Source organism: Haliaeetus albicilla (assembly GCF_947461875.1).
Source record: "Haliaeetus albicilla chromosome Z unlocalized genomic scaffold, bHalAlb1.1 SUPER_Z_unloc_1, whole genome shotgun sequence".
Classification (NCBI taxonomy): Eukaryota; Metazoa; Chordata; class Aves; order Accipitriformes; family Accipitridae; genus Haliaeetus; species Haliaeetus albicilla.
The window spans coordinates 85767-113619 of NW_027212410.1; the positions used below are offsets into that span (position 1 = coordinate 85767).

The following is a 27853-nucleotide window of genomic DNA, read 5'->3' on the forward strand; positions in this document are numbered from 1 at the left end:
TTGGCAGCCTAGTGTATTGTAAACTTGGAATTAAACAAGCTTCTAGCCTAACTGCAGGTAATGGCATCGGGAAATGTGTAGTTTCTTCATTAGTAACTTTGTCAGATGTGATGTTTCATATGATTCTAATATTTATTTTGTTTGGTTTCTTGTAGACTTAGCTTGAAGATGGCATCATGCCTTTATGAATGCCTTTGTGAGGCAGAACTTGAAAAATACTATCCCCATTTTGCTGCCTTCGGTCTTCAGAAGATTGATGAGCTTGCCAAAGTTTCCACAAAAGATTATACCAAACTAGGGGTCCATGACATGAATGACCGCAAACGACTCTTTCAGCTCATTAGAATAATCAAAATTATGCAGGAGGAAGACATTGCAGACTTAAGCAAGCAAGATTTTCAACGAAGTGGCCTTTTTGTTCAGCATCAGGTGACAAGATCAGGTCCCCGTAGACAGCTGCGTTTTGAGTCCTTATTTGAAGAAAATGATGGAACAGTTAAAGACTCTGAATCAGAATCATATGGTTCATCTGATTTCAGTGCTAATGAAGAGAAGAACAGTGTAGGGGAAATGTTGGGACACATTCAACCACATGATTCAGAGCTGATCAGATTAACTAGAAGAGACCTAAGTATTTCTGGAATATGCGCAAAAAAGGACCTGAGCTGTCCAACAGTTTCTGATGATATTGCTCCTCTCCTGGGGGATTCTGAAGCTCCTATTGTACAAAGAATAACTCATATTTCAGGGTATAATTATGGACTACCACATTCCTGTGTCAGGTAATAATCAGTCACCTTTATTTTGCTATATTTCAAGTTAGTCGTAATTATTTCCTTCTTCTTTGTGGAGGAGAATCTGTCTTCATCACCTCCAAATAAGCAATCCTACCACTATAGAGCAATGCAAAATCTCATAGAGAAGAGTGATATTAATAAGCACTTGCGACTATCTAAGTCTGGTAGAAGGAATCAGTTGAATTTCACCAGCTGCCACTCATCGAGGTTGTCTAAGAATAGTCTTTATTGTCTTTCAGGGTATAAGGCTTTGTTTTCTTGACGTTTTGGCCAATTTTCTTTCTCTTTTTCTTTCTATGAGACTATCTTGCAAAACATTATTTTTCCAAAATATGACATTGTCAAGTTTTTCCCAGTAAAAAGGATACACACTGTGATGACTGTATTTCTTTATAAAGAAGTTTCTGAACTGGAGCTTTAAAAAGAAACAGAATGAATATTATGGGGTTGGGGTATAGACATGGTGGTGAGAGGGATGCCTTGCAGCTGTTTCCTAAGCACATGATCTGTAACTTTCATACTTTTCCCGGTGTTTGGTAACAGATGTGCTATGGTTATCTTGAATCACTGATAAATCTACCCTGGCAACACTTCTAAAGCACAAAATATTTTTTTTAGTAATTCACCAGCAGAGCACATATCCCTCTGCGCACATACTACCAGCATCTAGCTAATCGCGTTGCAGCCACGGCAGTTTTGTTTTAAAATGCAGGGAAGGCAGGTAGCTATATGAGGTTGGGGCTTGGTCTGGGAAGGCTGTGGGGAAAGATTTGGTATATGGGAGGATCCATAGAGTCAGGGTGTCAGTTACAACTCCCATTGAGCATGCATGTAGCCTGGAGGGATAGATGCTGTTGCCACAGTGGAAAAGATCTAAAGTGACATAGTAGTTAGAACACTTAAACTGTGAAATGCAAGGCAGAGGTTTGTAACACCCCTTTGCTGGAAAAAAAAGATCCCCACATTCCAGAGAAGTGCACTAACCTCCTACATATATTGGCATCTTAGTGCATTCTCTGTCTTCTCTAGAAGCTGAGCCAAGGTGCAACTAAAAGGGCAGGATTCATATTGCTGGCGCGTAAAAAATGGTAAAGTATAACCTAATGGCTTAGCTAGGGGAATTCAAGATTTTTAATCCTGTGATGGAGCCATGTATCTCCATTGTTCTCACTTTCTTTCCTTGTTCTTCTCTTTTTCTAAGCATGTTCTTCTGTGCCTAGCATTATGGTTCATCTTGTGGGCTTTCTGCATCCTCTTCCGGACATGCCCAAGTTTCTCTTTGTCCTGTTTTGACCACAGAGTATGTGTTGTGCATTCCAGGCTTGGGCCAGTCTGCTGACACTTGGGTTTGTGATTCCTGTTTTGCAAGTGCCTAACTCCTTCCCTGAATCCATCCATTCCCATGTCATCTTGTGATTTGACCACTGCGAAGGCTAATCTAGTCTTATCTATGAGAAACATTGGAAATCACTGGTGTGATTTCAGATGGCAAAAAGATAAAGAGCTCTTTTAATATGTTTAAAAGTATTTTGCACTTGCCCACAGCAAATGGCTTGATTTTGGCAGTAGCAGACAGGGCATAGTGATTCTTCCAACCTATTGTCTGATCAGGTTTCTAATGATCTGTGTCAAGATTTTTTGTTTTTCTAGTAATAAAAAAAATCCATTTTGTTATAAAGTACAGTTTCTATTTAAGAAAGGTTAATAGAAAATCTAAACTTCAGGTTCAGCATTCAGAATTAAAATGCATTCTGTTCCCATACTCTGTACTGGAATGAATTTATGCCTTTTCTCTCATGAACAGAGCCTCCAAGTCTTCAGTTTTTTCCTTTCTCCAAATCTTGCAATCAGTCCTTCTTCCTTCAAGCTCTTAGAGCACAACAGGCTCTTTCTGTAGGTCACTAAATCCAGCCTCTGACATGAGAATTAAACTTCAGAGCCTCTGATCATCAGTTGGACATTTGGTGCCTAGTGATATCCATAAGCTCACACTAACTTATGAAGCATCTTATTTCAAGTATCATTGCCTTTCTTTTCGGGGGAAAGAATGTTCCATCTAAATGCAGGGCCTGATCCTGGTCTGCATGGGAAAGCTGTACTAAAATTAAAGGGACTCCAGTTACAAGTAAAGATTACTTGTGTGTAGTCTTCGAAGACCGCATCTTGAGATTTATATCTGCATGTTGTATGCTTCTGAGGGATCATGCAGCACAACAGCAATGATACTACAAGCTTGTAGCTGTAATGAGATATTGAGTAATTTGTGGGTTTGATTTTAATTTATTATTTTACTAGAATATGTTAGTTTTCAGCTGCTACATTAAGAGATTTTGGAAGGCCATTCGGACAGCATGGCAGAAACAACTACTTTTGGGCAAGTTGGGGCTTGATTAAAATGATTTTTTTCTCACAAATTGACATGCAGATCCAGGCTGAAAATCACTACTTATTTGGCTGAAGACAGCTTGAAAAAGGGAAAGGCGGGATGAATACCTTTTGGTTGAAGTCAAGCATACTCTGTATGCTGCATCATAAAATGCTTTACACAGTAGGTTAATCAATGAAACACAAAATGACCTCATGTTTCTGAGGTGTCTAGAAGGGAACTAAAGTCAACTTGCTAAAACACAAGAGCACAACTTTGCCTGTGGTCTGAAACCCCATAATTTTTTATGAAAAAAACCCCATAACCCAAAACCAAAGGGGAGACAATGAAGAGATCAATATTTCAATTTTCTTTGAGCTGACTAGGAACATGGTGATACTGTCTTGTTTCCCAGTTTGAGTCATTTACTTGTAACTTGTTCAACAGCCTATAAGAGGAAGAATGAAAGCCAGCATAACAGGAAAAGCAACTAAATATTATACCCTTTCCTTTTCAAGATCTGTTCATACTTTTATCTGTACATTATTAAGTGACTAATCACGACTGCAAATAATTTCAGCAAGATTAAATTTCATTGAGTTAACTCGCATATTATGCCAGCTTCAATTACACGTTTGTGGACAACTGAAAATATGCCAGTCCAGCAACAAGTTTAGGAATATAGCTGTATAAACACAACTATTTTTTTAACAGAAGTGTACAAAAGGCATCTGTCTATTTAGGAAAAAACAGCAGAAAGTTCACCATGTAACAATGAGTGTGTTTGGGTTTTTTTTTTATAAGCCATTAAAGACAGAAACATTTATCTGATAAAGCTAACAAATTTATGCATATTCAAGAATCTGTAGTAACCTGATTTTCAAATGTAAACCTACGTCATTGTTGTAGATCCAGTACTTCTGAGAAAGAGACTCCATGGACAGAGAGTGAAAAAATCAGAGTGTGTGTCCGAAAACGTCCTCTAGGCCTGAGAGAGGAGCGACGTGGGGAGGTTAATATCATCACAGTGAAAGACAAAGAAACCCTGCTTCTTCATGAGAAGAAGGAGGCGGTTGATCTCACCCAATATATTTTACAGGTAACATGCTCCACTTGAATGTTGTGTTTACGGGCCAGTCACTTGCATGAATGGGATAAAGAAAATTGCGCTTGGAGTTTCCATGAGGGGAAACAGAAAAGGGCTGTCTGCATTTCTTGCACTGAAATAGTGGTGGGCTCTTCTATGAGCTCAGCATAACTATATTTGAATTGCTTCTGACTTATGCCAGCCTGTGGCAGAAAACCTGAGCCCAGAATTTTAAGCCTCAAAAGCATGTCTCTTGCAGCTTGCTTTGTACGTGGCAAAATAAAACTACTGCATGCCTTGCTGCAGGAAAATTGCCTGCTGCAGGGTCTCCTGATAGCTTTCCAGGGTACTTCAGTGAGGAGTTCCCTTTTCACTATTTCAGCACTGTAAGTCTGTTTCAATGAATCACCCACGCCCTTTTCCCCTCCCTTCCTTTGTTCTTAAATGCTTTTGAAAATTAAGTTCCCTTTTGGTCTTTGTTTCTTAATCCCAAATACCTTGTGCTGTCATAGTTCAAATTCTCACTTTTGACTGACAGCACCAGGAACAGAACTGATTTCTAGAGAGCAGCAAGCCATTCTCACTCTACTGGGTGTTATTTTTACAGTCTGGGTCCTAGGAACAAATGTTTGGAGTATCCAGTAAAAATTCAGTTTGCAGCTCTGGGCCTGGTTCATGTACCATCTTTTACGGTGTGACACATGCAGCAACTCCACCCCACTCCCTCCATCTGACTACCTATATTTGGCATTTATGCCATGCTTAGTACCTTAGTATCTCAGTGCTGAAATAACCACTAATTAATTTTGTTATGTCAGCACAGACAAACGAAATCTTGCTATCAATCAATATAGTCCAAACAAAAGTATGCCATGGTAAAGGCTGTGTCTATTCTATAGGACCCAGGAGAACTTCTCTGCTGCCAAGTCTGGCTACTCGCCCTGCCTCCATCTCTGGTTCCTATAGAAATGACAGCAAGGGGTACAGAGCAAATGGGAGGTGGTGAGGCATATTCCAGCTCCACAGCTGGGGAACCCAAACTACAGGCCCATCACAGAGCACATCTGCCTGCTGAGCTGAGCGTAGCTGCTGAGACTCCCTGGTTTAATCTGCCTGTGCTCTAGTATGGTTTTTTGAGCATCATTGAAAGGATTCTCAGTCCTAGACATCTACCACTTAATTCACACTGCAGTGAATTTTTTAGAGAGCAATGTTAGGTACCAGTCCATGGAGGCTCTTTTGAAAAATATGATGTTTGTGACTGTCCTGACAAACACTATTCATAACCTAGAAGAAGCCCATAATGAATTCTGTTGCAGTGTTTCCAGAGACCCTGCTGCTTTGGGTCAGATATGGAGTATAGGTCGTTTTGGGTTTTCTTGCCCCCTTTCTGAGATAATACAATCCATCTTATTTTAGGAATAGCTTCTGTTTTCTCTGGCACAAAAAGATTTTAAGTGTGCAGAACAGAGACAATCACAACTGAGGACTAATTTTGAGAGTTAAGATTTGACTCTGAGTTCTTTTTTACTGTTACAGTCTTACTGTACATCTGTAGACTGATTCATTTCAAGAGTAAATTTTCTTTAATTAGTGTGGGTTTTTTTTCTTGTCAGAAGGCTATGATATGTTCTGCTCCAGAATGATGGGAAATTAAGGCATCTTTTTTTTTCTTCTCCTACCCTCAGTCTCTTGATTAGTCGTAATGATGTGTTCCTGCATATGTCGTGCTGCATGGTAAATGTGCTAGATCACTTTGTACCTGATCCAAAGCCATATGAAGTCTTTTACTGGAAAGACTTCTGTTAGTTAACTTTAGCTTTGAATGGGGGTGAAGGGAAAGTGAAACATATTCATTTTCATGTAAAGATCATATTTATTTTTCAGCATGTTTTTTATTTTGATGAAGTCTTTGGGGAGTCATGTACCAATCAGGATGTCTATATGAAGACAGCTCATCCTCTCATTCAGCATATTTTTAACGGGTAGGGCGTCAGTGCTTACATTTATTATTTTTTGTCTTGTTGTTTTCCAATTTCATATACTGCTTTAATTTTCTGTTACGCTTTTCATCTTCTGAAAAATAAATTCATTTCACCTTTGCCACATACCTTCCCCCTTTTAGAATGTCTTTGATTACAATTTAGACAAAATAAATCAGGGAAAACTTTCTTCACGTTTGGTAAGAAATCTAAATCACAGAGGATGTTAAAATTGGACCTCAGGTGCAGCAAAGAGACACCATGGCCAGCCTAGAATGAAAAAATGTGCGCCAGGATTTTTGAAGTCTAATCTCCAATCTAACAAAGGTTTCTGTGTGGTATAGCACACTTACCTGTAGAGGAATATTACCTCTTTCATGAGACTGCTGTGAGATATTTTTGCATATATTCGTGCATTTCACAGGGCAACAGAAATTATTCATAACCTTGTGATTTATTTTTATTTTATTGTTTTATATTTGCTTAGAGGTTTAATCATAATTACATACTTTGTGATTAATGGGAAATTGATGGTGGCTTTACATAAGTGATCTTACTTTCACACAAAGTAACAAGCTTGAATATAATTAACATTTTTGAGTCTTTGAAGGAAAGGATCATGTATCCCTGTTGAAAATTAACAAAATGGAGCATTCTGCTACTGAAAATCTCCACGTACCATCAGGAGAGGTAGAGTATCATGCTCTTGAGAAAAGGAAAGTGAAAAAGGAGAACGAGGCTCGTAGCTTGCTGCGTAATAATCACTAAAGGCACAATTCACATTACAGCTAATCCAGTAATGCCACCAGAGAGATGCCACTGTTTTTTCTCAGCTTTCCCTAACTTTTCTGTTAACTCCTGCTGCATCCCCTTCACTGGCACTGGTCTAACCTGACACCGTGGTGAGCTAATTCTGCAACCTAAGGTGGCAAGCAATTGTTCACTGTGCCTACTGCAGCCCTACATTTCTACCCATTTCTCTGCCAGGGTACTGAGCTAGCTAAAAAGTCTTTTTTTTTTAGGGTGGGGGGAATAAATAATTTGTTCCGTAGTATTTCTTTTTTGGCTGATTCAGTTCCCTAAATCTGTTCACATCATACATGTGGGTTCAGTGCTTGTATAAGAGCAATGATGGGGAAGGAGAAGGCGGCACACAGTAACCTCAACTTAGGTGGGCTTGAAGGGCATCTTATGTGCATTGCCATTGTAATCTTAAGGTAATATGATGACAAAGCTGGAACAATCTGAAATAAGCCAAAACTGTGGTTTCACTAGCTGGAGTAAGTGAACCAAACAGCTGTCTGCCACTGAAAGGGGATGATCTTCTTCCTTACCCCCCCACTAGACACATTCCCATAGGTTACGTGAAGCCAGTTTGGGCATATTTTGTGATCCTCTGTGAAGTACTTTAATTCACTGAAACAGCAGAAAATTAGCTTGCAAAAAAGTGGAAAGTTCTATTGTTTCAGTCAGTAGAGTCAAACATCAGAGCCAGCACCGGCAGGGCTGGGTCAGTGGGGTAGGTTGCACAGCTGGGAGCAGAGGAAAGGAAGAGCAAGACCTTCCAGTAGGCAACAACAGCTCTTCAGATTGACTTAGCTGTGTGCAGGACTGCAGCCTGGGACAAAGTAACCTTGCTCAGTAAATTACAGTGCTGGGGTGTTAATTTTCATCAAGTACAGCATGTTTTAATACAGAACCTGACTTGTGGCTGTTTTGCATCTCATGTCACAGTCATTTTTCTCTGTGATTCATAATCAGTAGGATTCCCATTCATAATCCTATGATACTTCTGCAGCATCTAAACAGCTGGAAGAATGATAATGAATTCTTAGTTTTCTTAAATTCATTTTTGGCATCTGGAAGAAAGGAAGAGAGCCAGCACTATGTGACATGCCAGATGTCCATAGGACATGCTTGGGAATCGCTGTTAAGTGTTTTGCAGTTTCCCAGACAGAATAGCAAACCAAACCTCATTGCTAAGAGGCCACTATAGATAGATATTGACATTGCAGAATCTTTTTTAATAGATATGAATGAATCAGATGTGACACTAAAAATACAAGTTGTCTTCACAGAGGCAATGCAACCTGCTTTGCATATGGGCAGACTGGTGCTGGCAAGACTTACACTATGATAGGTACTCACCGGAACCCAGGACTCTATGCCTTGGCTGCCAAGGACATCTTTAGACACCTGGAAGCATCACAGTCAAGGAAAGATCTCCTTGTTTTGATCAGTTTTTATGAGATCTACTGTGGACAGCTTTATGACCTGCTAAATGGAAGGAAGAGGTATTTAAATAAAAATATGTTTTATTATAAACCTGTGGTTAAGAATTAGTTGGTTACTGTTTATAGATTGGTTATTGTTTCATGCAATTACATTTAACATATTACCATTTACAGTAAATGTTATGTATTTAATTAGGGTTGTTCCTAGGAACTACTTAGAGAGGAAGGCAGAATCTGGCACTAAATACTGTGGCATTGATAGGGGCTCCTGGTTTTTACTATTTTTTGGGGGAAATAAGTAAGAGTAAAGACCTATGGTTGACATATGAGCTCACGCTGTTTTGCTTACACTATAATAATATACTAACTGAGCATCCACAGGTAGAGAAAGAACCTTCTTGTGGCCAGAAGTTCCTATGCCAACCATTGTGGAGTCCCTGTCTTACCCTGCTCAAACATAAACTTTGGCTGTCCCTCCTGCTGTGCCAGTGGGGCTTTGCCTCTTGCCACTCCTGTCTCTGAAGATCCTGTTGATCTCCCACTTACTTACCATGCTTGACACTGCAAAGTCTGCTCACCTTCTCCCTGCACGCCTTTACCTGGCAGCCCAGTGACTCAAGCAGAGAAAGCCTCTGCAGGTGATGCTGCCATCACCCTCAGTAGTAGCACCTCAGCCCCAAACTCGTTTGGATGGATGTATAATCCTACAGGAGCTCTATCCAGAATGGAAATCGGGACAAGTCAGTACATACTTAGTATAAAAAAAATCACTGTGATCTGAAATCTCTAAATAAAATAATAGTCAGTTAAGATCTCAGCAGTGAAATCTTTTCAGAGTGATCTTGAAGGGATATTACCTGTCAGCTGGAGGCCTTTAGCAGCCTTAAGAGCACCATCCTTAAAGCACACTGGAGGGCTTAGGAGGAAGGCTTTCTGCCTGGGGAAGTGAGCGTCTGTTCACAGAGGACAAACCTATTTCTGTGCATGTGCGTTCCTTTTCTCCAAAACAGTCTTTAAGGAGCAGGTAGTGTAATCTGTCATGTAAGGAGTCAATTTACTAAGTAAGAAAGAGTGTCCTTGTATTCTCTGCATGTCCATTAGCTATCTTAATGTCACTGAAGGAGAAAATTGAACTTCCTCTGGTGTGCATCATGTCTGTATTCTTCCTGTATACTGTAATGCTTCTGTGTGATTCATAGCAGAGGTGCTCTGAAATCTGACTCTATGGCTATGTGAGCTGCTTTAAAATCCTGTGCAAAAATCTTGAGAACTTGAACAGAGCATAACTTACAGTCTGAACTTGCTAGAGAAGCCTGAGATGCAGTTTAAAGAGGGACAGGAACTGTAAAATATAAACATGATAATTTACTTCCCGGCTTTATTATATTCCTGAACTAGCAGAAATGCATTGCTAATGTCTCCTTAACAGTGAAATGTCAGTGGTACATGTTACAAATGAAATACCTCTTCAGCTCTGAAAATAAATGAATGACAGTGGTGCCTCTCCCCAGTCAGTAGCCTTGATTGCTTTTTCACAGTGTCATAGCACTGACCTCTGTTTTCATTGCTGCTAATTGACATTTCAGAAACCTCCTTTCTTTACTGTTTCATTTTCAGACTTTTTGCAAGAGAAGATAGCAAGCATGTCGTTCAAATAGTTGGACTGCGGGAGGTTCAGGTGGACTCAGTAGATCTACTATTGGAGGTAATATCTATGTCTGTGATTATTTTTTGTCTTCTACAGCCTGATTTGCTGATTTGTAAGTGTCCTGGATTTGGCTGCAAGTGGCTGCGTGGTGCTTAGTTGCTGGCTGGGGTTAAACCGTAACAGTGAGATATGTCATTTACAGAGATTGTTATTTGTTGTATAGTACATGTGTATGTTCCTGTTTAAGGTTCTGAAATTGGCAACCCCAGCAGAGCACTGAGGAACACTATTAAAAGTGCCTTTATTTAGTAAGCTTCTTGGGTCACTGTGACTTGTGTTAGTGACATACAAGCTGTTGATTTACAGCTGTTGCTTCTGCTGCCACTCCTTATGGAAAGATCTTTGCCAAGAAATAGACTGCTATCACTATTCCAGAAATTAAATAGTGTCCCAGCAAGGGACCCTGAAAGCTGGATAAGTATTTTCTCCCAGTGTGGTTTCTTTGGCTTCTATGAAATTAAATTTTCTACATTAAAGGTACGTGGATGTGGGACAAAAGATATAAATTTGAAAATTAACAGAACTAGAAATTAGAAAATACTTAAGATTGAAATATTGATCTGAATTAGGATTAAGACACTGCTTGGATAATGATGGGTGATAACAGCCACGTAAAATTAGGATTGTTAAATGGTAGCTGACATTCAGCACAAGCAAGGCTTCAGTTTTCCTTCCCTGCCTGGCTGAGCCCTGAAAGGGCACTGGCAAATTTTCTGCATTGTCCTGCAGCAAGCAAGCTGGTTAAATCTGCTCTCTATTTAGGCTCACTTTGCATACTTTAATTCCTTTCTCAGTAAGGAAGTGTAAATTACAAGTGCCTGATAGTGTAATTGACTCATTAAAACTGGCATGGTGTTGCCCGCTTATATTCCATTAAATTTTGTTCTCATCTTCCCATTAACTCCAAGCTTCGGGACACCATCATGATGCTTCTACAAATTAGAGTGTAAATTTGCTATATGGCTGATTAACACATTCCTCTGAATTATCACATTCCACATTACAGAAGAGCTATAAATGACTTTATTCTTACAGGTATCTCAGCAAAAAAATAATTTGATATTGTCCACAGGCCCTTTTGAACATAGAAATGTCACTGGCTTGACTCAGGCTCTTGAATAGTCTGCAACAGATATATGGGAAGAGTCCTGAATACGTCCCTAGTTATTCACTATTCATTGATGTTGGCTTTGGTTCAGAAATTATCTGCATTTAGCACTAATAAAATGCTCGGGAGCTGCAGCAGTTGGTTACGTTGCTGGTTGAGAACTGGCCACTGAAAGGCATGAATAATGCACATCTGTCAACTGAGAACATATTGATTTTGCTAGATATTATTTTAATTTGTTCTTACAAGCAGAAACAAAATTAATGACTGTTTTATGAATGCGCTGCTGCAGTTGCTGCTAGATTTTCTGTGACAATCTTTAAAAGTTTTCAAAAGAGAATTACCAGATTTGTATTTCGAAGGGGCCTTTGTCTTTCTGCCTTGCCCCTCTTCTGTGTTGTCTTGTGTTATTGTTGTATTGAGTATAATTGATGTTTCAACTTTGTTCCTTACTCTGGCATAATTTCTTTTAGTTATGGAAATGGAGAAAGGTTTTGGCACATTGTATTTTGTGTGTAACTTTCTGGATAACAGTACCATCTATTACAAGAGAAAGTGAAATTTTAAAAGAAGACTTCAAATAGTCAATCTCGTGAGTCTCTTAGGCTATGTCTGCAGTCCTACTTTCTTTCATTGCTGCCACACTTTTGGCATAATTTTATAGTTTGGATATTTTGCAAATCCGAATGAATGTGCGATGCAACAACTTCTTACCTGCAGTATGCTCTCTAAGCTCTAGTGTCACTGCAAGCAAGTCCATATACAAAGTTCTGAAAGGAACATTGGAAGGGATCCAGTTTACCTTAACGTCTGCCTTGCACAAAATTTGAAGGCTGTAACGAACCATTCCTCCTAATGTTTCCTGATCTTAGGAGGACAAGATTGCTTTCTGAGAGGCTGTGTTTTTATTTACAATTTGCTTGGATGTTGTCCCCCTGATTTTGCAGGTGATTTTGAAGGGGGGAAAAGAACGTAGCACAGGAGCTACTGGAGTCAACTCAGATTCCTCTCGATCTCATGCTATCATCCAAATCCAAATTAAAGACACAGCCAACAGAACATTTGGAAGGTAAGACTAGAAGTGGGAGTGCTAAGGGCTGATGACTAAGTCAAGCCCAGGGACATCCAGGAGGCAAACAAAGAGGAGGTGTTGAGTTAGTGGACAGCTATGAGTTAACTCAGAAGGTAGAGCTCAAAGAGACTTTGAGAAGTTTCACAGTCCTTTCTCTGTTCCCAGGGAGAGCACTTAAGCCACATCTGTGAGAGCTTTGCCAAACTTGTTTGTAAAAATTTCCAGCGAAGGGGTTTGGCAATCAAATCCACCCCTTCATCTTCCGTGTTAGAAAGCTTTTTCCTGTCTGATGTTAATCTGGCTAAAGGTAGATGCCTGCAATGGGCATATCCACCTGTGAGCTCATCACGTTTAAAGTCAGTAGAAAGAAATGGTAATTCCTGGGATCCATTTCGTGCCATTCTGCAGAGTCACCTAAATTAGGTCAGATGGATTTGCCCCTCAAAGCACCTCTGTCCTGTAATTGACTACAATGGGAGCCTGGGATCACTAGTTCAGGTGGAGATGATTCCATTAGAGATGTTCGCCTTTGGTCAGAGGAATCATAGTACCTCACCTAAACCTCCCTGATAATTTGAGAGTGTGACACTGATGCTATCTGCAGCAGACAAAAAGATAAGTTTACTTCCTTTTGTAGCAGCCATTTTATGTATTTGAAGATTGTAATTGTGCCTTTAGTCATCTTTTCTCCAGACTAAACAACCCCAAGAAATAGGTCTGAGGATAGAGATCTAGGTATCTGTATTACTGCTGAGTGTCAGAAAATCATGCTGACGCACCATTCCAGCAACTACCATGCAGTCTTGCTTCCCAGGATCTTATTTTAAATAAAGGCAAAATGGGAGAGCCACAAATAGTGGAGAGAGGAAAAGGCAGAACAGGCAGGCTTAGAAATAGAAGTGTATGTGGTTATGCAGGTGTGGCATGTCTGCCACATTTTTTGTTACAGAAAGTGAGGTGGAGCTGGAGTGGGGAAAGGATCCCAAAATATTCTAATAAGAGAAGTCAGGGCTGTTGCAGGAAAAGAAGAGGGGCACAGACAAAGATACAGTGCAACAGTCGGAACAGCAGCTGGCACCCAGAGCTAGGCAATGTGAGAGGGATTAATGGAGTTTTGTGGAAGGAAGGGACAAGGAACACTGAAAGCTCAGTGTATTACTTACTACACTGGAAATTTCTGTTCATATTGCCCTGAATTCCCATTTGACAGGGCAGTTGTCTGTTTTACCTGGAAGGAGAATCAAGAAATTTACAGTTTCTTTAACTGTGTTCTAAGGAAGCTGCAAGCATAGTGATTATTTGGAGAGATGAATGTGTTGCACTTTCAACAGCTTATCCGTTAAACTGCGGGGCACTCTCATCACACGCAATTGCACTTTCTATTATGATTGTGTTAGTGCCAGGATACTCTGACACTGTTCCTGCTGCTATGCTTATTTTGGTGCCTCAGATAATTCCAGTGGGTATTTCTTTTTGTTCAAAAGTAGTTGTTGCTAATCATTCTTCTGAAGTCATGTGTTGCAGCCTTCTGGTTTAAAAAAGAAAAAGGGCTGGGGGCAGGGGGGGGAGGGGAAGCCCCTAAGATAAATGCAACTTTGTTTTTTCTAGGATATCATTCATTGACTTGGCTGGCAGTGAAAGGGCAGCTGATGCCAGAGACTCAGATCGGCAAACAAAAATGGAAGGAGCAGAAATAAACCAAAGTCTTTTAGCAGTAAGCTACTAGCATGTCTGGGGAAGGTTTTGTATTTAATTATTAGCATGTGTTTTAGGATAAAAATGAACCACAGAATAATATATGTATGTATTCCATGGAGGGGAAAAAATAACCAAAGTACTAAGTGTGTCCATTTTAATTTATCTCATGCCTGAAAGACAATTTCAGATGGAGATTTTGCGGTGAAAATAAAGTCTTTTTAATCCATTCTTACAGCCAGCCAGGTAAACACAGCATGGAGAATGTTCGATATAGTATAATAAGTGTCACATATTTTATATAGAAATTTTCATCCTTTTTACTTTCAGAGAATATTGGCTTGGGATTGCCATATTTGTTTCATAAAAGCACATCTGTTCCTGCTGGTTATTTTCACCACTTGACCTCAGATTTCTCTTTCAAATCTCAAAGGAAATCTCAAAACTACTCAAAGGAGTAAAGGACTTAAATACTCAAGAGCATAGAAACTAGCAGCTCAGGGTGGGGGGCGGGGGCAGGGAAGGAACAGGAAGAAATGCACTCAATGCAAACTGTCTTTTACAATTATACACAGTTACGTGAAGAGGGACAAGGAGCAAAGAAATGCCATCTAAGATAAAGCAGAAGTGCCTCAAAGCATAAACTGTGCAGAAGGCTTTGCACCTTCTTTAACTCAAATGAACGAAGCTCACTGGTGACCGAGGGCTTCTCTAAGTGAGACTGAAGGTGATAGGCAATCAGTATGAGTCAACAGTGCAGAAGTTAGTGCACACAACACGTACCTCTTAGTGTGCTGTAAATAGGAGGTGGCTTGCTCTGTTTTGAGATTGTAGAATGTTCTTTTGCACAGAATATTAGCATTCATACTGGGAGATAGCCTGTAAAGTGAATGTTTTTCTGTAGTTCAATGCTTTCTTGAGTACTTGCTGGTGAGTAACTGAGAGGCATGCAGAGTCAGGACCTGAATAGAAAGGATTCCTGAGAAGTGAGGCTTAATATAAGCTCATGAAACTCTTTTAAAAGGAACTTTAGAATCAGAATGTGTGTATTTTTGGTATTGTGTGAAGCTGAGTAAATACCTAGGCAGTCTACAAGTAGTGACGGAATTAATTATAAAAGGCATCTTTGACTAAGTCTACATGACCTGCAGCCTGTAAAACCTAGCTCTGTCCTCAATGATCATAACACTCTCTTCAGGCCTGCAAACACATGAAGTTTGAAGTTTGCTGCTGGTTTGAACATTCATGTTGATTTCAAGTAGAAGATATTCAGATACTGCAATTATGAGAAGCAGAATAAAAAATGAGAATAGTTTGATCTCTTACTTGTAAAGGTGTGATTTTTAATAAAATGCAGTAAAGGTGTGATTTTTAATAAAATGCAGTAAAAGTGAGAAATAAATGTCATTTTAAGTGGGTGTATGTAGAATGTAGTAAGGCTTTAAATGTAGACAGGCTGCTTCAGGCCAGTATCACCATGACAATGCTGTAATCTGCTTATTTTTCCTTTGATATTTGCTCTAAATGACTTGTCTCATGGCTGTACAGTCCATTTCTGCCAGTTTTAGAGAGCAGCCAGGCTTGATATGGAGTCTGATGCTATTGTGCTTATTCCAGTGGAAACATGGCAAAAAAGTACACATCTCTGAGTTTGAACATGACCTCTTTCCAAGGCTGGTAATAAATCAGGGGGCGTTTCTTCAAGACTACAGGCTACCTCTGTTGATGGTTATTAACAATAAGAAGATCTATTGAGATCTGTGAAAGGTATGGGTGTAGCTAGCTGCTCATGTTCTGTCAGTTTTAATGGGATTTCTGTGGCTGTATCTCCACTCCCTGGGTAGTCTGTTGTTTCATTCTCAGTGTTTTGTGTATAGTTCTTATTAGCCTGTCAAAGGTCACAGTAACATGTTCGTTTAGACAGATGGGCTGTATCTATAATAACTTCTGAGCGTGGGCTTGAACCTGGACTTGAACCCAGCTCCCCTCACAGCTAATTGTTTGGTGCTGGTCCATGCTCATGCTCTCCCCTTTGGTTGGGTTTGGCACATTGAACTGGTGTGAAGAGGAAATGGCTTGAGATCAGCTGCCTTCTAACACAGCCCAGTGTACCCATGCATAGATGGGACATCTAGACTGCAGATTATAGTCAGTATGAGGAGGAATATGCACCTATTAGCTTGTGCCATCTCTGACAGAGGTATGAAAATGCTGCCAGAGTAGCGTAAGAAATTTGCACTGCTGTTGTCCAAAGTGTTGGGGTATTTTCAGAAGAGGAAAAGCTTCTAAAAAAGAAAGAAATTTGTAAGAGGTGGAGCTCAAAAAGCTCTGTTCTTAGGGTACACCTGCCCTACAAGCTGCTGCATAGTCTGGGGTACACCTAATCTGGCTTCAAACTAGTTAGCTATGGTGAAGGCAGCAGGAGGTCCACAGTAGTGTGGAGCTCTATGTGTGCTAAATGTGTGTATTTACCCAGCTTCTTGGGTTTTGTTTAGCCCACAGAGCCATCAGGCAGGGCTAGCTGTGCTCTGTGCTGCAGCTTTGCTCTTTTTGAGTGCAGCTAAGCTGCTGCTGCTAACTGAAGTAGCTGAAGCTGGCTGTTCATGGCTGTGGCAGCAGCAAACTCCCCTTGAAGGGGACATCACACAGTAGGACTCAAAGGTGCAGGAGGGAAATAGTACATTCATAGGTTAGGTTTGATGCAATTCAGTTCCTTGCCAGTGTGTGACTGATATGTTTTTCCCTCTCTGTTTTTATCTTTTTTTTTTCTTTTGATAGCTAAAGGAATGCATTCGGGCATTGGATCAGGAACATGCGCATACTCCTTTCCGGCAAAGCAAATTAACTCAGGTAAAACGAGCAGACAGGCAACAGCAGAGGTTTCCCTGAGGAGGACAAAATAAAATAATTAAAAAAAAAAATTAAAAAGGGCATAATTCAATAAGTGCTACTGAACTTGAAGAAAAAAGAAATGTGTAATTTTTGCAAATGTTAATTTTAAAGGTAATCAGAGAATCAAGGCCAACTGCTAGTTCCCCCAGTCAGTACATGAATTGCTAAGAAACTTGGTTTTTTTCCTTCCAACCCTAGGTGCTAAAGGATTCTTTCATTGGCAATTCCAAGACGTGTATGATTGCCAATGTATCACCTAGCCACATAGCTACAGAGCATACCCTGAACACTTTACGATATGCTGACAGGTAGGTGATGAAATTCAATCTTGCCAAGGTAAAAAACACAAAGGAAAAGGTAATGTATGATGTTTGTGGTTACATTTTATGTTGGTTGCATTGGAAATGTTGATTTAGGCAAGAAATGCAATTTTCACAATACAAATGAAATCCTTACATGTTCCAACTCTTATATTTGGTCTTAAAATTCTCTGGGTCTTGCAAATCCTTTCTGATAATAGCTTTTAGAGATGAAAATACCACTGTGCTCCCTGTAACTGCAGGATTACTAACCTCAGCAACCGAAAGTTTTGTTTTAGTTTTGTATTGCAGCTCTGCCTAGAACGCGTGCAAGTCCTTCACCCTCCCTCCTACACAGGAGGAGCTAAATTACAGGCTGTGCAGTGCTGGGGTTGAGAGGACAAGAGATGCTTAAGGGGAAGAGTAGTAAAGGAAACAGTTGAGGGGATTGGGTGATAGCAGTTAAAGCAGCTCTTCACAGTTGCACTGATGAGTCTGATCCAGGAGCACTGTAGCTCTTTACACATATCACCTGAGCTAATTAGCCCCACTGCAACTATTCCAACGGCCCTAGTTTGTGTCTTGTGGGACTCTATGATGTGCTGTAGAGAGTACTAGCTTGTCTGGAGCTGGCACTGTGCCATGCTACATTATAAAGTGTGGAAATGCAATCCCCTTAAATTGAAACAGAGGCCATCTTCACTCATTTGACCTGTTATGCACTGCTCAAGGAAGCACCTGGAAATACCTTTCCAGACGCTGAGGCATTTTTGCAGAGGGGGTTTGATGCCTGCGTGGATCACTGACAATTAAAACAGAAATCATGACATTGAATTTGGTGTTTAGCCTTAATGTGTGAAAGCATTAGTTTATACTGAAGGCACTGTTATTTATCTGAAAGCGTGACATCTTCTAAAGCCAGCCTCATTTACAGGGTCAAAGAGCTGAAGAAAGGGATTAAATGTTCAACCCCTGTCACAAACAGGCATCGCACAGCTGGAAACGTATCTCCAAAACGTGTCCAAAACTCTCCCTCTCTGCCACCTGGGGAAAAGAGCTCTCCAAAGAAAGTGAAGCTAGGCCTCCAGCATCCCTCAAGTGCTGCAAAAACAAAGGCTTGTCCTGCAGCACTCCAGCCACCAAGTGTCCCTTTTACCTCTACCCCCAGGGGAATCAACAAAGGACATGCCTACAAAGGAAATCCCAGCTCATCCTGGTTCCACCACACTAGCCCAGTTAAGGGAGTCCTACGGATAGCACATCCCCTAAAGAAGAAAACTGATGATCTGTCCCCCCACTCTGAAAAGAACCCCGCTGCAAAGGATTTCATCATCAAAAATGCTGCCATGGCAGAAACAAAAGAGAGTGGCCAGAGAGACAAGTACATGCAAGACAGACCACCTGTCCAGTGCCTGAAAGTCCAGACAGTGCAACCTGTTCAGAAACAGCTTGTTTCTAGAGATGATTTTTCCTTTGGAGATGGAAATCTGCCTTCCGATGGCAGACAGGAATGGGGAAATGCCTTTGCTAAACAATGTGTTGAACCCTGGACAAATCTGCCTCCATTTCAGAAGGAAAGAGAAGAGCATTTACGTCTTTATCACCAGCAGTTTCAGCAGCCACCTATTCTACAGCAAAAATTGAACTATCAATCTCTCGAGAGGTTTTTAATGCAATACAAGCCCCAGGAGATTCAAGTGAAGCAGGAGCTGAGCCGTACTCCCACAGAAATACAGAGCAAAGAGGGGATGCAGCTGGAAGATCTGGATGACAGTGATTTCAGTGAAGATTCTTTCTCACCTGTCTGTAGTCAAAAGAGTGTGAAAAGGAGAAACACCAACAAATGCAGTCAACATTCATTTTTCCTTCATCAAAGAGAACAAGGAAATGAAGAAGAGCAAAAAGGCCAAAAGCGACAGGATTTATTTTTTAAATATGCGATACCCACTCAAGAACATGAACTAGATGACAGCTGGGCTTGTAGTGAGGGCAGCCCAAGGACAGAGGAATCCATTAACAATGCAGGCTGCAGCAAAACTCCATCAGACTGGAGCTATGACTTAACTATTGAGTCCTCTCCAAGCAATACTGCAGAAAAACCTTACTGCCTGCAGGAAGATCCTGCTTGTAACTGGAAAAATGGCAATGATTTCCTAGCTGATCACAAACAGTACAAATCCAAACACAGATGTCTCGTTTACTCCAGTAAAGCCACCTTAACTCCAGAAAAGGGTGCTTCAATCTCATATGTTTCTCCTGTATTGAAATCAGGAACTCCAGAGTGCAAAGAGATTGACTTCCAGCATGAAGCGAAGGAAGAATCCACTTTGGATAGACAGGCTGCCCTTGCAGGAGATGTAAAATGGAAAGCTCAGAAAAATGGAGTTAACCACTGTGGATCTTCCAGTTGTTCCTCAGAATGCACTTCTGAGCTAATGGCCCCTCTCACGGTACCACTTCTCGACTACAAGGAAACAACTGATACAGAGAAAGTGTCTCCTAACCACGAGAAGTCCCCCTGTGTGAAGCAGATGTCGGACAAGAATATACATAGCTCCCAGAACAGGTTTGAGGAAGAGGGCTGGCAGTGTACTAGAAGCAGAGCTCTGACGGACAGCATGCTGGAACTGGGGGAGCATATGCGTCGTGGTGGAAGACACTGCACCCTGCTGTGGTCCCCACAAACAGCGGACAAGTGGCTTTCACCTGCCTGCTGTGATGTGAAGGCATGCTGCTGCCTTCTGGGCTCAGGTTCACCAAAGCAAGGAGTTGTTCACAGTTTATTTGTTGGATGTGACCTGACAGAAATATCCGCAACTAAATCCGCGGGCTCCGGGGGAGACAGAGAGGGTGGTTCATTTCTCAGTAACTCAACGTGCAAAGAATACTCAGGTGGCAGACACTGTGATGCTGATGTTAAAGATAATACTGGTAATTCAGGAGAACCTAACTCAAATCAAGGATCTAGTGTTGAGCCCGCGGCTCAGGAAATAAATGCTGATATACCTGAAAAGAGCTATTTTTCAGGTGCCTCATGCTTTCTCAGTGTGGGCCATACAGATTACAGAGTCCAGTCCCCCTCTCACGAAAGCAACCTGCTGTTGCAGCCCAAGTCAGGACTGAAGAATGAGGACTTCAGTCATTCTGAAGACCCAGACAAGTCAACATTCAGCAATGAGGAGATAGCGTTGCTAAAAAACAAGTTAATGCAGAGTATTTTTACACAAGAGACTTTTTCTGCAGATTCAGGATTTGCAATCAAAGATAATAAGCCATTAGCAAATGTAAAGAGCCCCTCAGGCATGTCCAGCAGCAGCTCTCCGAGTGCTACATCAGAGATGGGAAAATGGCAGAGGGAAGCCCTAGAAAAGGCACAGTAAGTCTTGTTTGTCACTGAAGTTTGTCATGAAGCTTAGAAATTCTAGACATGTGATGCATTTGCCTTTATTTGTATATTATACTTGTATGTACTTCAAAAACCGACGGGAAATCAATCTATGAAATAATTATTTAATAAGATTAATGGTAATTTATAGTCATTATCTTATAAATAAATGATTGCTTGTTATTTAGTGATATTTTAAAATCTCACAGGAAGCCATTTATTCTATTAGAGCGTCCTCAGATAATGATAGAGGAATGAATATTATAATACAAATTGCAGCTCTCAGTAACTAAGTGGCTTCCTATAAACTGTAAAGTACCTAGAATATACCAAAAGCTCCCATCAAGAATCTGGTGATAGCTGTTCCATCCCTATGGAAGGAAAAACAGCTAGAGCGGCTGGGCAGTCACTGAAGATGTAGGTGTAAAGCTTCATAGTACTATGAGCTGCTACTGTCAGCTCCCAAGGACTGGACTGCATTCACGTGACTGAAAATATGTTGTTGGTCAGAGAAACTTGCTGATAGGAATGAATAGCAGCACTGCCTTCCCGCTCTGCCTATTTTTCACCAAAATGACCTACAACCTCATGGTTGTAAGCCATTTCACCAATTAATTAGACAATTTTTTTGCTCCTGGATTTCCTTGTGGTAAAAAGTAGTATGTGCCCCTGTGCTGTTTATGCTAACAAGAGGCTGTGATCACTCCTCTCTGAGCAATCCTGTCACCAAGGTTATCTTTAACCCTAAACCAGTACAATCCACTGGTGCACTGGTGTGCACTTTCTGAATGCCAGGGACACAGGACAGCAAGGCTTCTTCTGGGGTATTCCTCCTTCTGAAAGGTTTATTGAGGCCAACAGTAGTTATAGGTAGCACAGCAGGCTGTGTAACCAGTGGTATATTTTATGTTAATCAGGCAGGATGTAATTCGGGCCCATCGGCAGCAGCTGGATGAAATGGCATCTTTGTGCTTCAAGGAAGAGTGCTTGATAAATCAAATAGCAGCAATGGTAAGATGATGATTTCAGTGCCCATTGAACCTGCATAAATTAATCTTCGATATTACTAACTTGAATTAGTGATGTGACATTCCTCATCAGTTCTTCCTCTCATTCTCTGATGCCTCCCAGAGTCCTAGGAGAGGCCACTCATTTTCAGTACCTGTTGTGTCTTTGCCAGTCTCCACACTGCTGGGTCCTTGGGGGAGAAGGAGTCTGGTGGGCCAACTCTGAACCACTTGTCTCTGATAAAACAGCTTTCTATTATCTTGCATCATGGGTACCAGACTGTACTAAACAAGTGTCTTTCCATGTGACGTTTTTCTCCTTACAGGCTGGAGCAAGTAAGTCAATACCACAGAGAACAGCACACCCCTAAAGCATGACACTGGGATGTCACAGTTGGTGGCCTAGTGCCATACTGTCTCTTCCTTCTGGGAGTCACTTGCCTACCACACTGCAGATGTGCCAAGCCCTGGCTCCACTCACTCCAATGCTCTAACCACTGTGACTTGTGCCCTCACAGGCTCTTGACTTTTATCACTCAAGTGTTTCTTGGCTTATCCTTGTCTTGGATGGCAGTAGTGTAGGCTAGACTAAAGACTGGCACCTGCACGGCCCCACTGCTAGCCAGGCAATCCCAGGTCTCTGTTTCTCCTGCATCCAGATAGACGCATGTCACAGCTGTGTGAGAAGTCTCATCTCTCACCTAGACTATTTTAACATTTCCCAGTGAGAACCTCCTGCCTTCCCAGTTCCCTCATCTTATCAATAAAGCCAAGCTCCATTACTGCATTACATTATCAAACCATTTTAATTCCTATCATAGTTCAGATCTGAAGTACATTTGCAGGGACTCTTGCCTCAGGGATTTCAGAATGGAGCCACCATGGGCCTTATTTGCTGTGATTTCCAGCAGCATGTGATGTTTTACCAGATAACATATAGTAGTTCACAAAGCATCACAAGAGCCATAAACTGTATTAGTTTTGTGGCAGAGAATGCAGTGATACAAAGCAATCTTTTATTTTTTTATTTTTAATTTCTTTAAAACCTTTTGAGATTGTTCTTCCTAAGTCTGTTAGTCACTGGACACCAGCGACACCCCTCACCCCTGCCCTCACCCCCATTTATTTGCCCCTTGCAGCAAGCAATCATTTTCTGGCTAGCAGAATTATGACAAGCTTGCTAGGCCTCCCAGCAGTGTGCAAGTAACCTGTATCCTGCAGTGTTATTTCACAGCATGACCTTTCTTTGGGCATTCGACTTCCTATATCAGTTTCTCTTCTTCCACTTTCAGATGGCTGCATCTTCTCCAGCCATGAAAATTTGGCTTCAGGAGAGACTCCTGTCAAAACCAGCCACATACTGAACCAAGAAGTATTTAAAGTGCTTAAGAAAAATAGGCCATGGCAGCTGGGCTGGTCTTCATTACAGTCCTGATGTCCCTGCAAGACAAGGGTACAGTGCACGAGATAACTGGAGTCCTGCCAAATAAGCTTTTGAATGATTGATTTTCATGCGGTGGCAGTTGAAGTCCCTAGCCCTGAGGATGTTGACACCTCCCAGCTTCCTAGGCACTGACCTGTGAACAGAGGTACCAAACTCTGTTCTCAGCTGGAATGCCAAGCAAGTCTGAAGTCCTGCCTTATTAATCCAAGTTCTACTGAAAAATAACTGCCTCCATTTCAGTTTTAATCACAGTTTCATATCACTTTTTATCCATGTGGCAGGTTGCTATGGAAGCTATAGTTCCCTTTGGCTAAGTTTATGTATGCTGCTGCTATTTCTCATGTCAGATCTAGCAGACCTGTGGCCTTGCAGGAGTTGGACTTGCCCTGTGACCTGATGTGAAATAACCCCTTCTGTCTCCCAGGAATGGGCTATTATGTCTGATCAATGAGTGGCCCAACTCACCGTTTATTTTCATGATTGCTAGGTCCAACACAAGAAGTGTCAGGAACAGAGTTCAGTACATTGTAAAACTGCATGTCAGATGAGCAGTCCCTATACCAAAAGTTTGAAAAGCTAACCAGTGTAGAAGCGTGGTAACAGGTGCTTTATACATTTTTATTTTTAAACCATGGTATTACCTGTAATTTCACCAACAGATAAAACTACCTAAGTTAACTTCAGTATTTAGAGGCATTGACCTCTGTGAGGGTCAGGACTTTAACAGGGAAACACTGATTTAATCTACTACACTGCAGAATGGAAAACATGCTTTTATGCACCGCTGCAGTGCATAAAATATGCTGATTTTCTCCAACCTGCTGCTACTGTTGTTCCCTAAACTTTTGTTTTGCCTTCCTCACCAGGATTTTCAGAACTTCATGACCAAGCTGGATGAAATCTTGGTGCTGAAGTCAAAGTGTATCCAAATGATGCGAGCCCAGCTTCAGCTCTGTTTAGCCTCTCCTGGCACTGACATGTCCCTGCAAACACCTCCGCCAGTTTAGACCTTCTTTGCTTACACATGCAAAAGAACAGCTATGGAAACAGCCAGTGTTTCGCCACGCTTGGTGCTGCAGAGTGTGGGTGGGTAGGGGATAGCTTTTGGTTTGATGTTTGTGATTAGTGTGTGTTTTAGATAAGGATGGAGAGAATTCTGAGCAAATGAGAGATGACTACTTGGCACCACAAGCTTTTGTATTTCCTTAATACCAGTAAGCCATGTTCTTAAGAATAATTATTCAGCAGCCTTTAAATATCTCACCAAGCAGCAGACAGTCCTGTCCACAGTATTCATGGCAGCTTCTCACATGTTAAAGGCACTTCAGTGTTGCCAAGAAAATGAGGGGGGGAAAGAAAAAAAAACACCTTGAAGCCAGATACAGGTCTGAACAGAAATGCTCAAAAGCTATCCCGAAAAGTGTTTGCAAACAGAAGCCAGGAAAGAGAGACGAGCCACTGTTTGTTAAGCACACTAATGTAACTAGACTGTAAGTAAATGGAAGTCAAGGCAGGGCAAGAAGTGCTGTCACTTTCAGAAGAAGGAAGGCTGCCATCCCATTTGTTCTTTGCTTGGGATGATGACTCCAAAGCTCCTGAAAGAGGTGGGTTAAATCATGGGTAATGAGTGGGTTAGTAGGGACTTTGCACCAAAGCTTCATCTAGCATGTTAGTAAGCATGTGGGTTTCATACCTGCTGCCAACAGTGAGAGGCCAACAGCTTACTCGCTGCAAACAATGTCTGATCTCTGCACTATGGCACAGCTGTAGAGCACTCATCGTCTGGACTGACAGAATGGATTTTTCACATCAAAAGAGGGTCTGGTTAGAGGCAGTAGGCTGTCAGAAGCTGCCAACAGTGCTGTTATGTGAAGCTGGTATTTGAATCAAGAACTACAGAACAATCAGCTGGAGCCCTGCAAAAGCTCCGCTACTGCATGCATCGCAACTGAACCAAAAAACAAGTCCACTTGCTGAAGCCACAAGTGACCTTGAAACGTGCTCAGCTGACAATGTGCTGTGTGAGCGCTCCCACTCCAAAATTAGGGCTGTCACAGCACATTCAGCCATCTTGGCGTCTCCTCAGTAATGCCTGTAGTAGCTCCATCAAAGCCTGCTCAGTAGCCAGAAATGCCAAGCGTAAGGGAACACTGCTGTCTGACCAGCTGTGAATTTTACTGCCTGCTTCTTCAGCTACCCCAAGGAGCCCAGGTTTGGCTGAGCAGCCATACACTAATTGCAGTGACACTCGGCTATCTGGGTTGCATATTTGGTGTAAACGTTCCCAGGAATGTCACACAGCATAGCCCTGGGGAACAGAAGTGCAAGGGGCAGACTAGTCACAGAAGAAAGTCCTACATCAGTGCCCTGACTACTGGGGTTTTTTTAGCACTGGTTAGTCTCCATCTTGCAACTGAGACGGGATTACTCTGTGGAGCAGAGAGCAGTCCCTCCAGGGTCTGAGTTTATGAGTCTCAAGGTGGTTCCTGTGTCCAGGCTACAGGCCAGAAGCAAGTCACACCTGAACCCAGGTCTCCCTTTTCAGAAGACTCCCCACCCTGAGAAATGAGGCTTCTAGGAGCAAGACTCTTAGTGTCAGCAGTATTTTGGTATTTGCGCACAGCACAGAAGTCATGCTTGACAGCCACCAGAGAGCTATAAAGCAGTGGGACACCCAGCGCCTTGTTAAAACCATGGAGGGAAGAGCAGGCATTAAACTGAGCTTTCCCTTTAGAATAAGCAACTCTTGGAAAGCCTCCCTCCACATCCTAGGGCCAGGGAGAGCTCTCCCGTGCATAAGGTGAGGAGAAAAGTTGCAGTTGGGTAGTCCTTGTACCTTCTGAAAGCATAAATGAAAGTAGTTAGAGTAGTTTCCCCACCACTTTCTCAGCAAGCACACAGAAAATGGCTGTTGGAGAGCTGCTGACAAGTTTTGCAACTTTGTTTGGAGCTGAGGAAATGGTCGGGCTGTAGTATATGTGCACAGGTCACAGGAAAATGAGATGTCCAGCCAGTAACGCAATGCTAGGGAGGAAAACTTTCCTCCACATACTCTGACATCTGGGAGACCACTATTGGTTAATTGTACTTTCAGGTTTTTTTTTAAAGAGCAGCTCAGCAAAGTACATTCACAGGCATTTTTAGTCCCTTAGCCAAGCTGGCCATTTCTAAAGCAACACACAAGGAAGAACCATTCGCACAACCAGTGGTGCCATGTCCTAACCTCAGTATTTTCAGCAGTAGTTGTAACGAGACAGATGAGTGACCAAAAATTTCCATGAGCAGAGGAAATGGGAGTTAAGTCAGCTACCAAATTTGAGCCACTTATAGGTCAGGTCCTGTCTGGTCTACTGTGCAAAAGGCAAGTCCAAACCCCAGTGCAAGTTCCCAGAGCAGGAACTATTCACTCCCTGGAGGAATGGCCAGGAACAGTGAGAAACAACAAATAAACAGAAAAACAAAGCAGTTTTCCAAGGTCTGATAATCTTTTTTAAACTGGAGTCATCCAGCCAATCCACAAGAGTATACCTTGTTAAATATAAGATTTTATCATCAGTCTGTCCTCAGAATTTTATTTTTCCCTACTGAATGTGAGACTTGACTAAAATAAAAAAAAATAAAGCAGCCCTGGCTGTGAAAATCCATCCATCCTTGGCAATAACAGGAGTACAGAGATGCTTGAAGTGCTGCATGCCCAGGAGATACCAAAACTGGGCTCCTAGTACGCAACAAAAACCACCAAATCTGTTGTCAAAAATGGTAACGTTTTTCTCTCCACTCTTACAGTTATTACCTAGATGCTGCTTTAATTCTTGTGTGAAAATGTGTTAAATGAGCATTTTAGTAGTGTCACCCCCTTCCTGCTGTTTGATATTGCGCTGACAACTGATGTGAATGGTGTTCATTTCAACTTGAGGAATGTATGTGGAAGTGTTTGTCATTACAGCAGTCTAAGAGATCAAGAGAGCCTGGCCATGTACAATCAAATAAATACAGAACTAAAATGGGTTCACTTTTGGATTGAGGTGCAACAAAGCCTAGTAATGCTCATGGCAGATGCTTGATATTTTATTTGAGTAATTTACATAATTTAAAATAAAATTCAATTTACTACAGAACTCTGGTAAAATTTGAAGTAAATGTGATCAAAACACCCGTCTGTCTGATTACAAAAGATTAACTGGGGCTGGGAATCAGTACAAGATTGCCTTTTCACCTGGCCTGGTGATGTAGCTGGTGTTTCAGCAGCTCTCCTCCAGCCACATGCAGCCAACCTGAACAGCCTGCGGCAGCAGGAGCAAAACCACCCTTGTACCAGGTTTTGCTGCACCGCTGGCAGAAGCTGGTGCTCTCCCCAGCACAGAGAACTGCCCAGCCACAGGCTATGCAGAACAGCTGCTGACATGAGCTCTGGCAGAGCCAAGCTGCTGCAGGAGCCACAAGGCCGGCCGAAGAAAGCTTCGGGGCACACTGCAGCCCTGGGGCACGGAGGCACCTACAGCTCCCGCTGCCTGACAGACCATAGTATCCCAGAAAGAAGTCACCCTCAAAACAAGGCTGCGACCACAGCAGCACCTCTCACCCCACCAGGTCTCCAGCCCCATGCAGGCAGAGTGGAAGCCCTCAGCTGCCACGTGGGTGACTGAAGGCTCTTCAGTGTCAGTCCTTGTCCGGCTGCTGCTGTCCAGGAACCATCAGGAGGCACCTCAGGGGGTCTCTGGCTCAAAGCACAACTGCCAGTTTTGCTCTGCCTCTACACTTCTCCTAACAAGCCTTTC

At 41.8% G+C, this 27853-nt stretch overlaps 1 protein-coding gene across 1 annotated transcript; it reads left to right on the plus strand.

The window, feature by feature from the left end:
* On the plus strand, window positions 1-27193 carry KIF24 (kinesin family member 24). Its single transcript, XM_009914434.2, has 12 exons — window positions 1-782; window positions 4072-4261; window positions 6137-6234; window positions 8310-8525; window positions 10083-10170; window positions 12229-12350; window positions 13962-14067; window positions 16827-16898; window positions 17139-17248; window positions 18174-20615; window positions 21542-21635; window positions 23942-27193. Exons 1-12 carry the CDS (start codon window positions 169-171, stop codon window positions 24080-24082), a joined length of 4293 nt encoding a protein of 1430 aa, XP_009912736.1. The 5' UTR covers window positions 1-168; the 3' UTR covers window positions 24083-27193.
* Window positions 27194-27853: the final 660 nt, after the last annotated feature.

Bases quoted from the DNA above. Each gene is read 5' to 3' on its own strand.
- KIF24 (XM_009914434.2), top strand. From the start codon at position 169: ATGGCATCATGCCTTTATGAATGCCTTTGTGAGGCAGAACTTGAAAAA. The intron at 4,262-6,136 runs GTAACATGCTCC...TTTATTTTTCAG, and splicing joins TCACCCAATATATTTTACAG to CATGTTTTTTATTTTGATGA. The intron at 12,351-13,961 runs GTAAGACTAGAA...TGTTTTTTCTAG, and splicing joins GCCAACAGAACATTTGGAAG to GATATCATTCATTGACTTGG.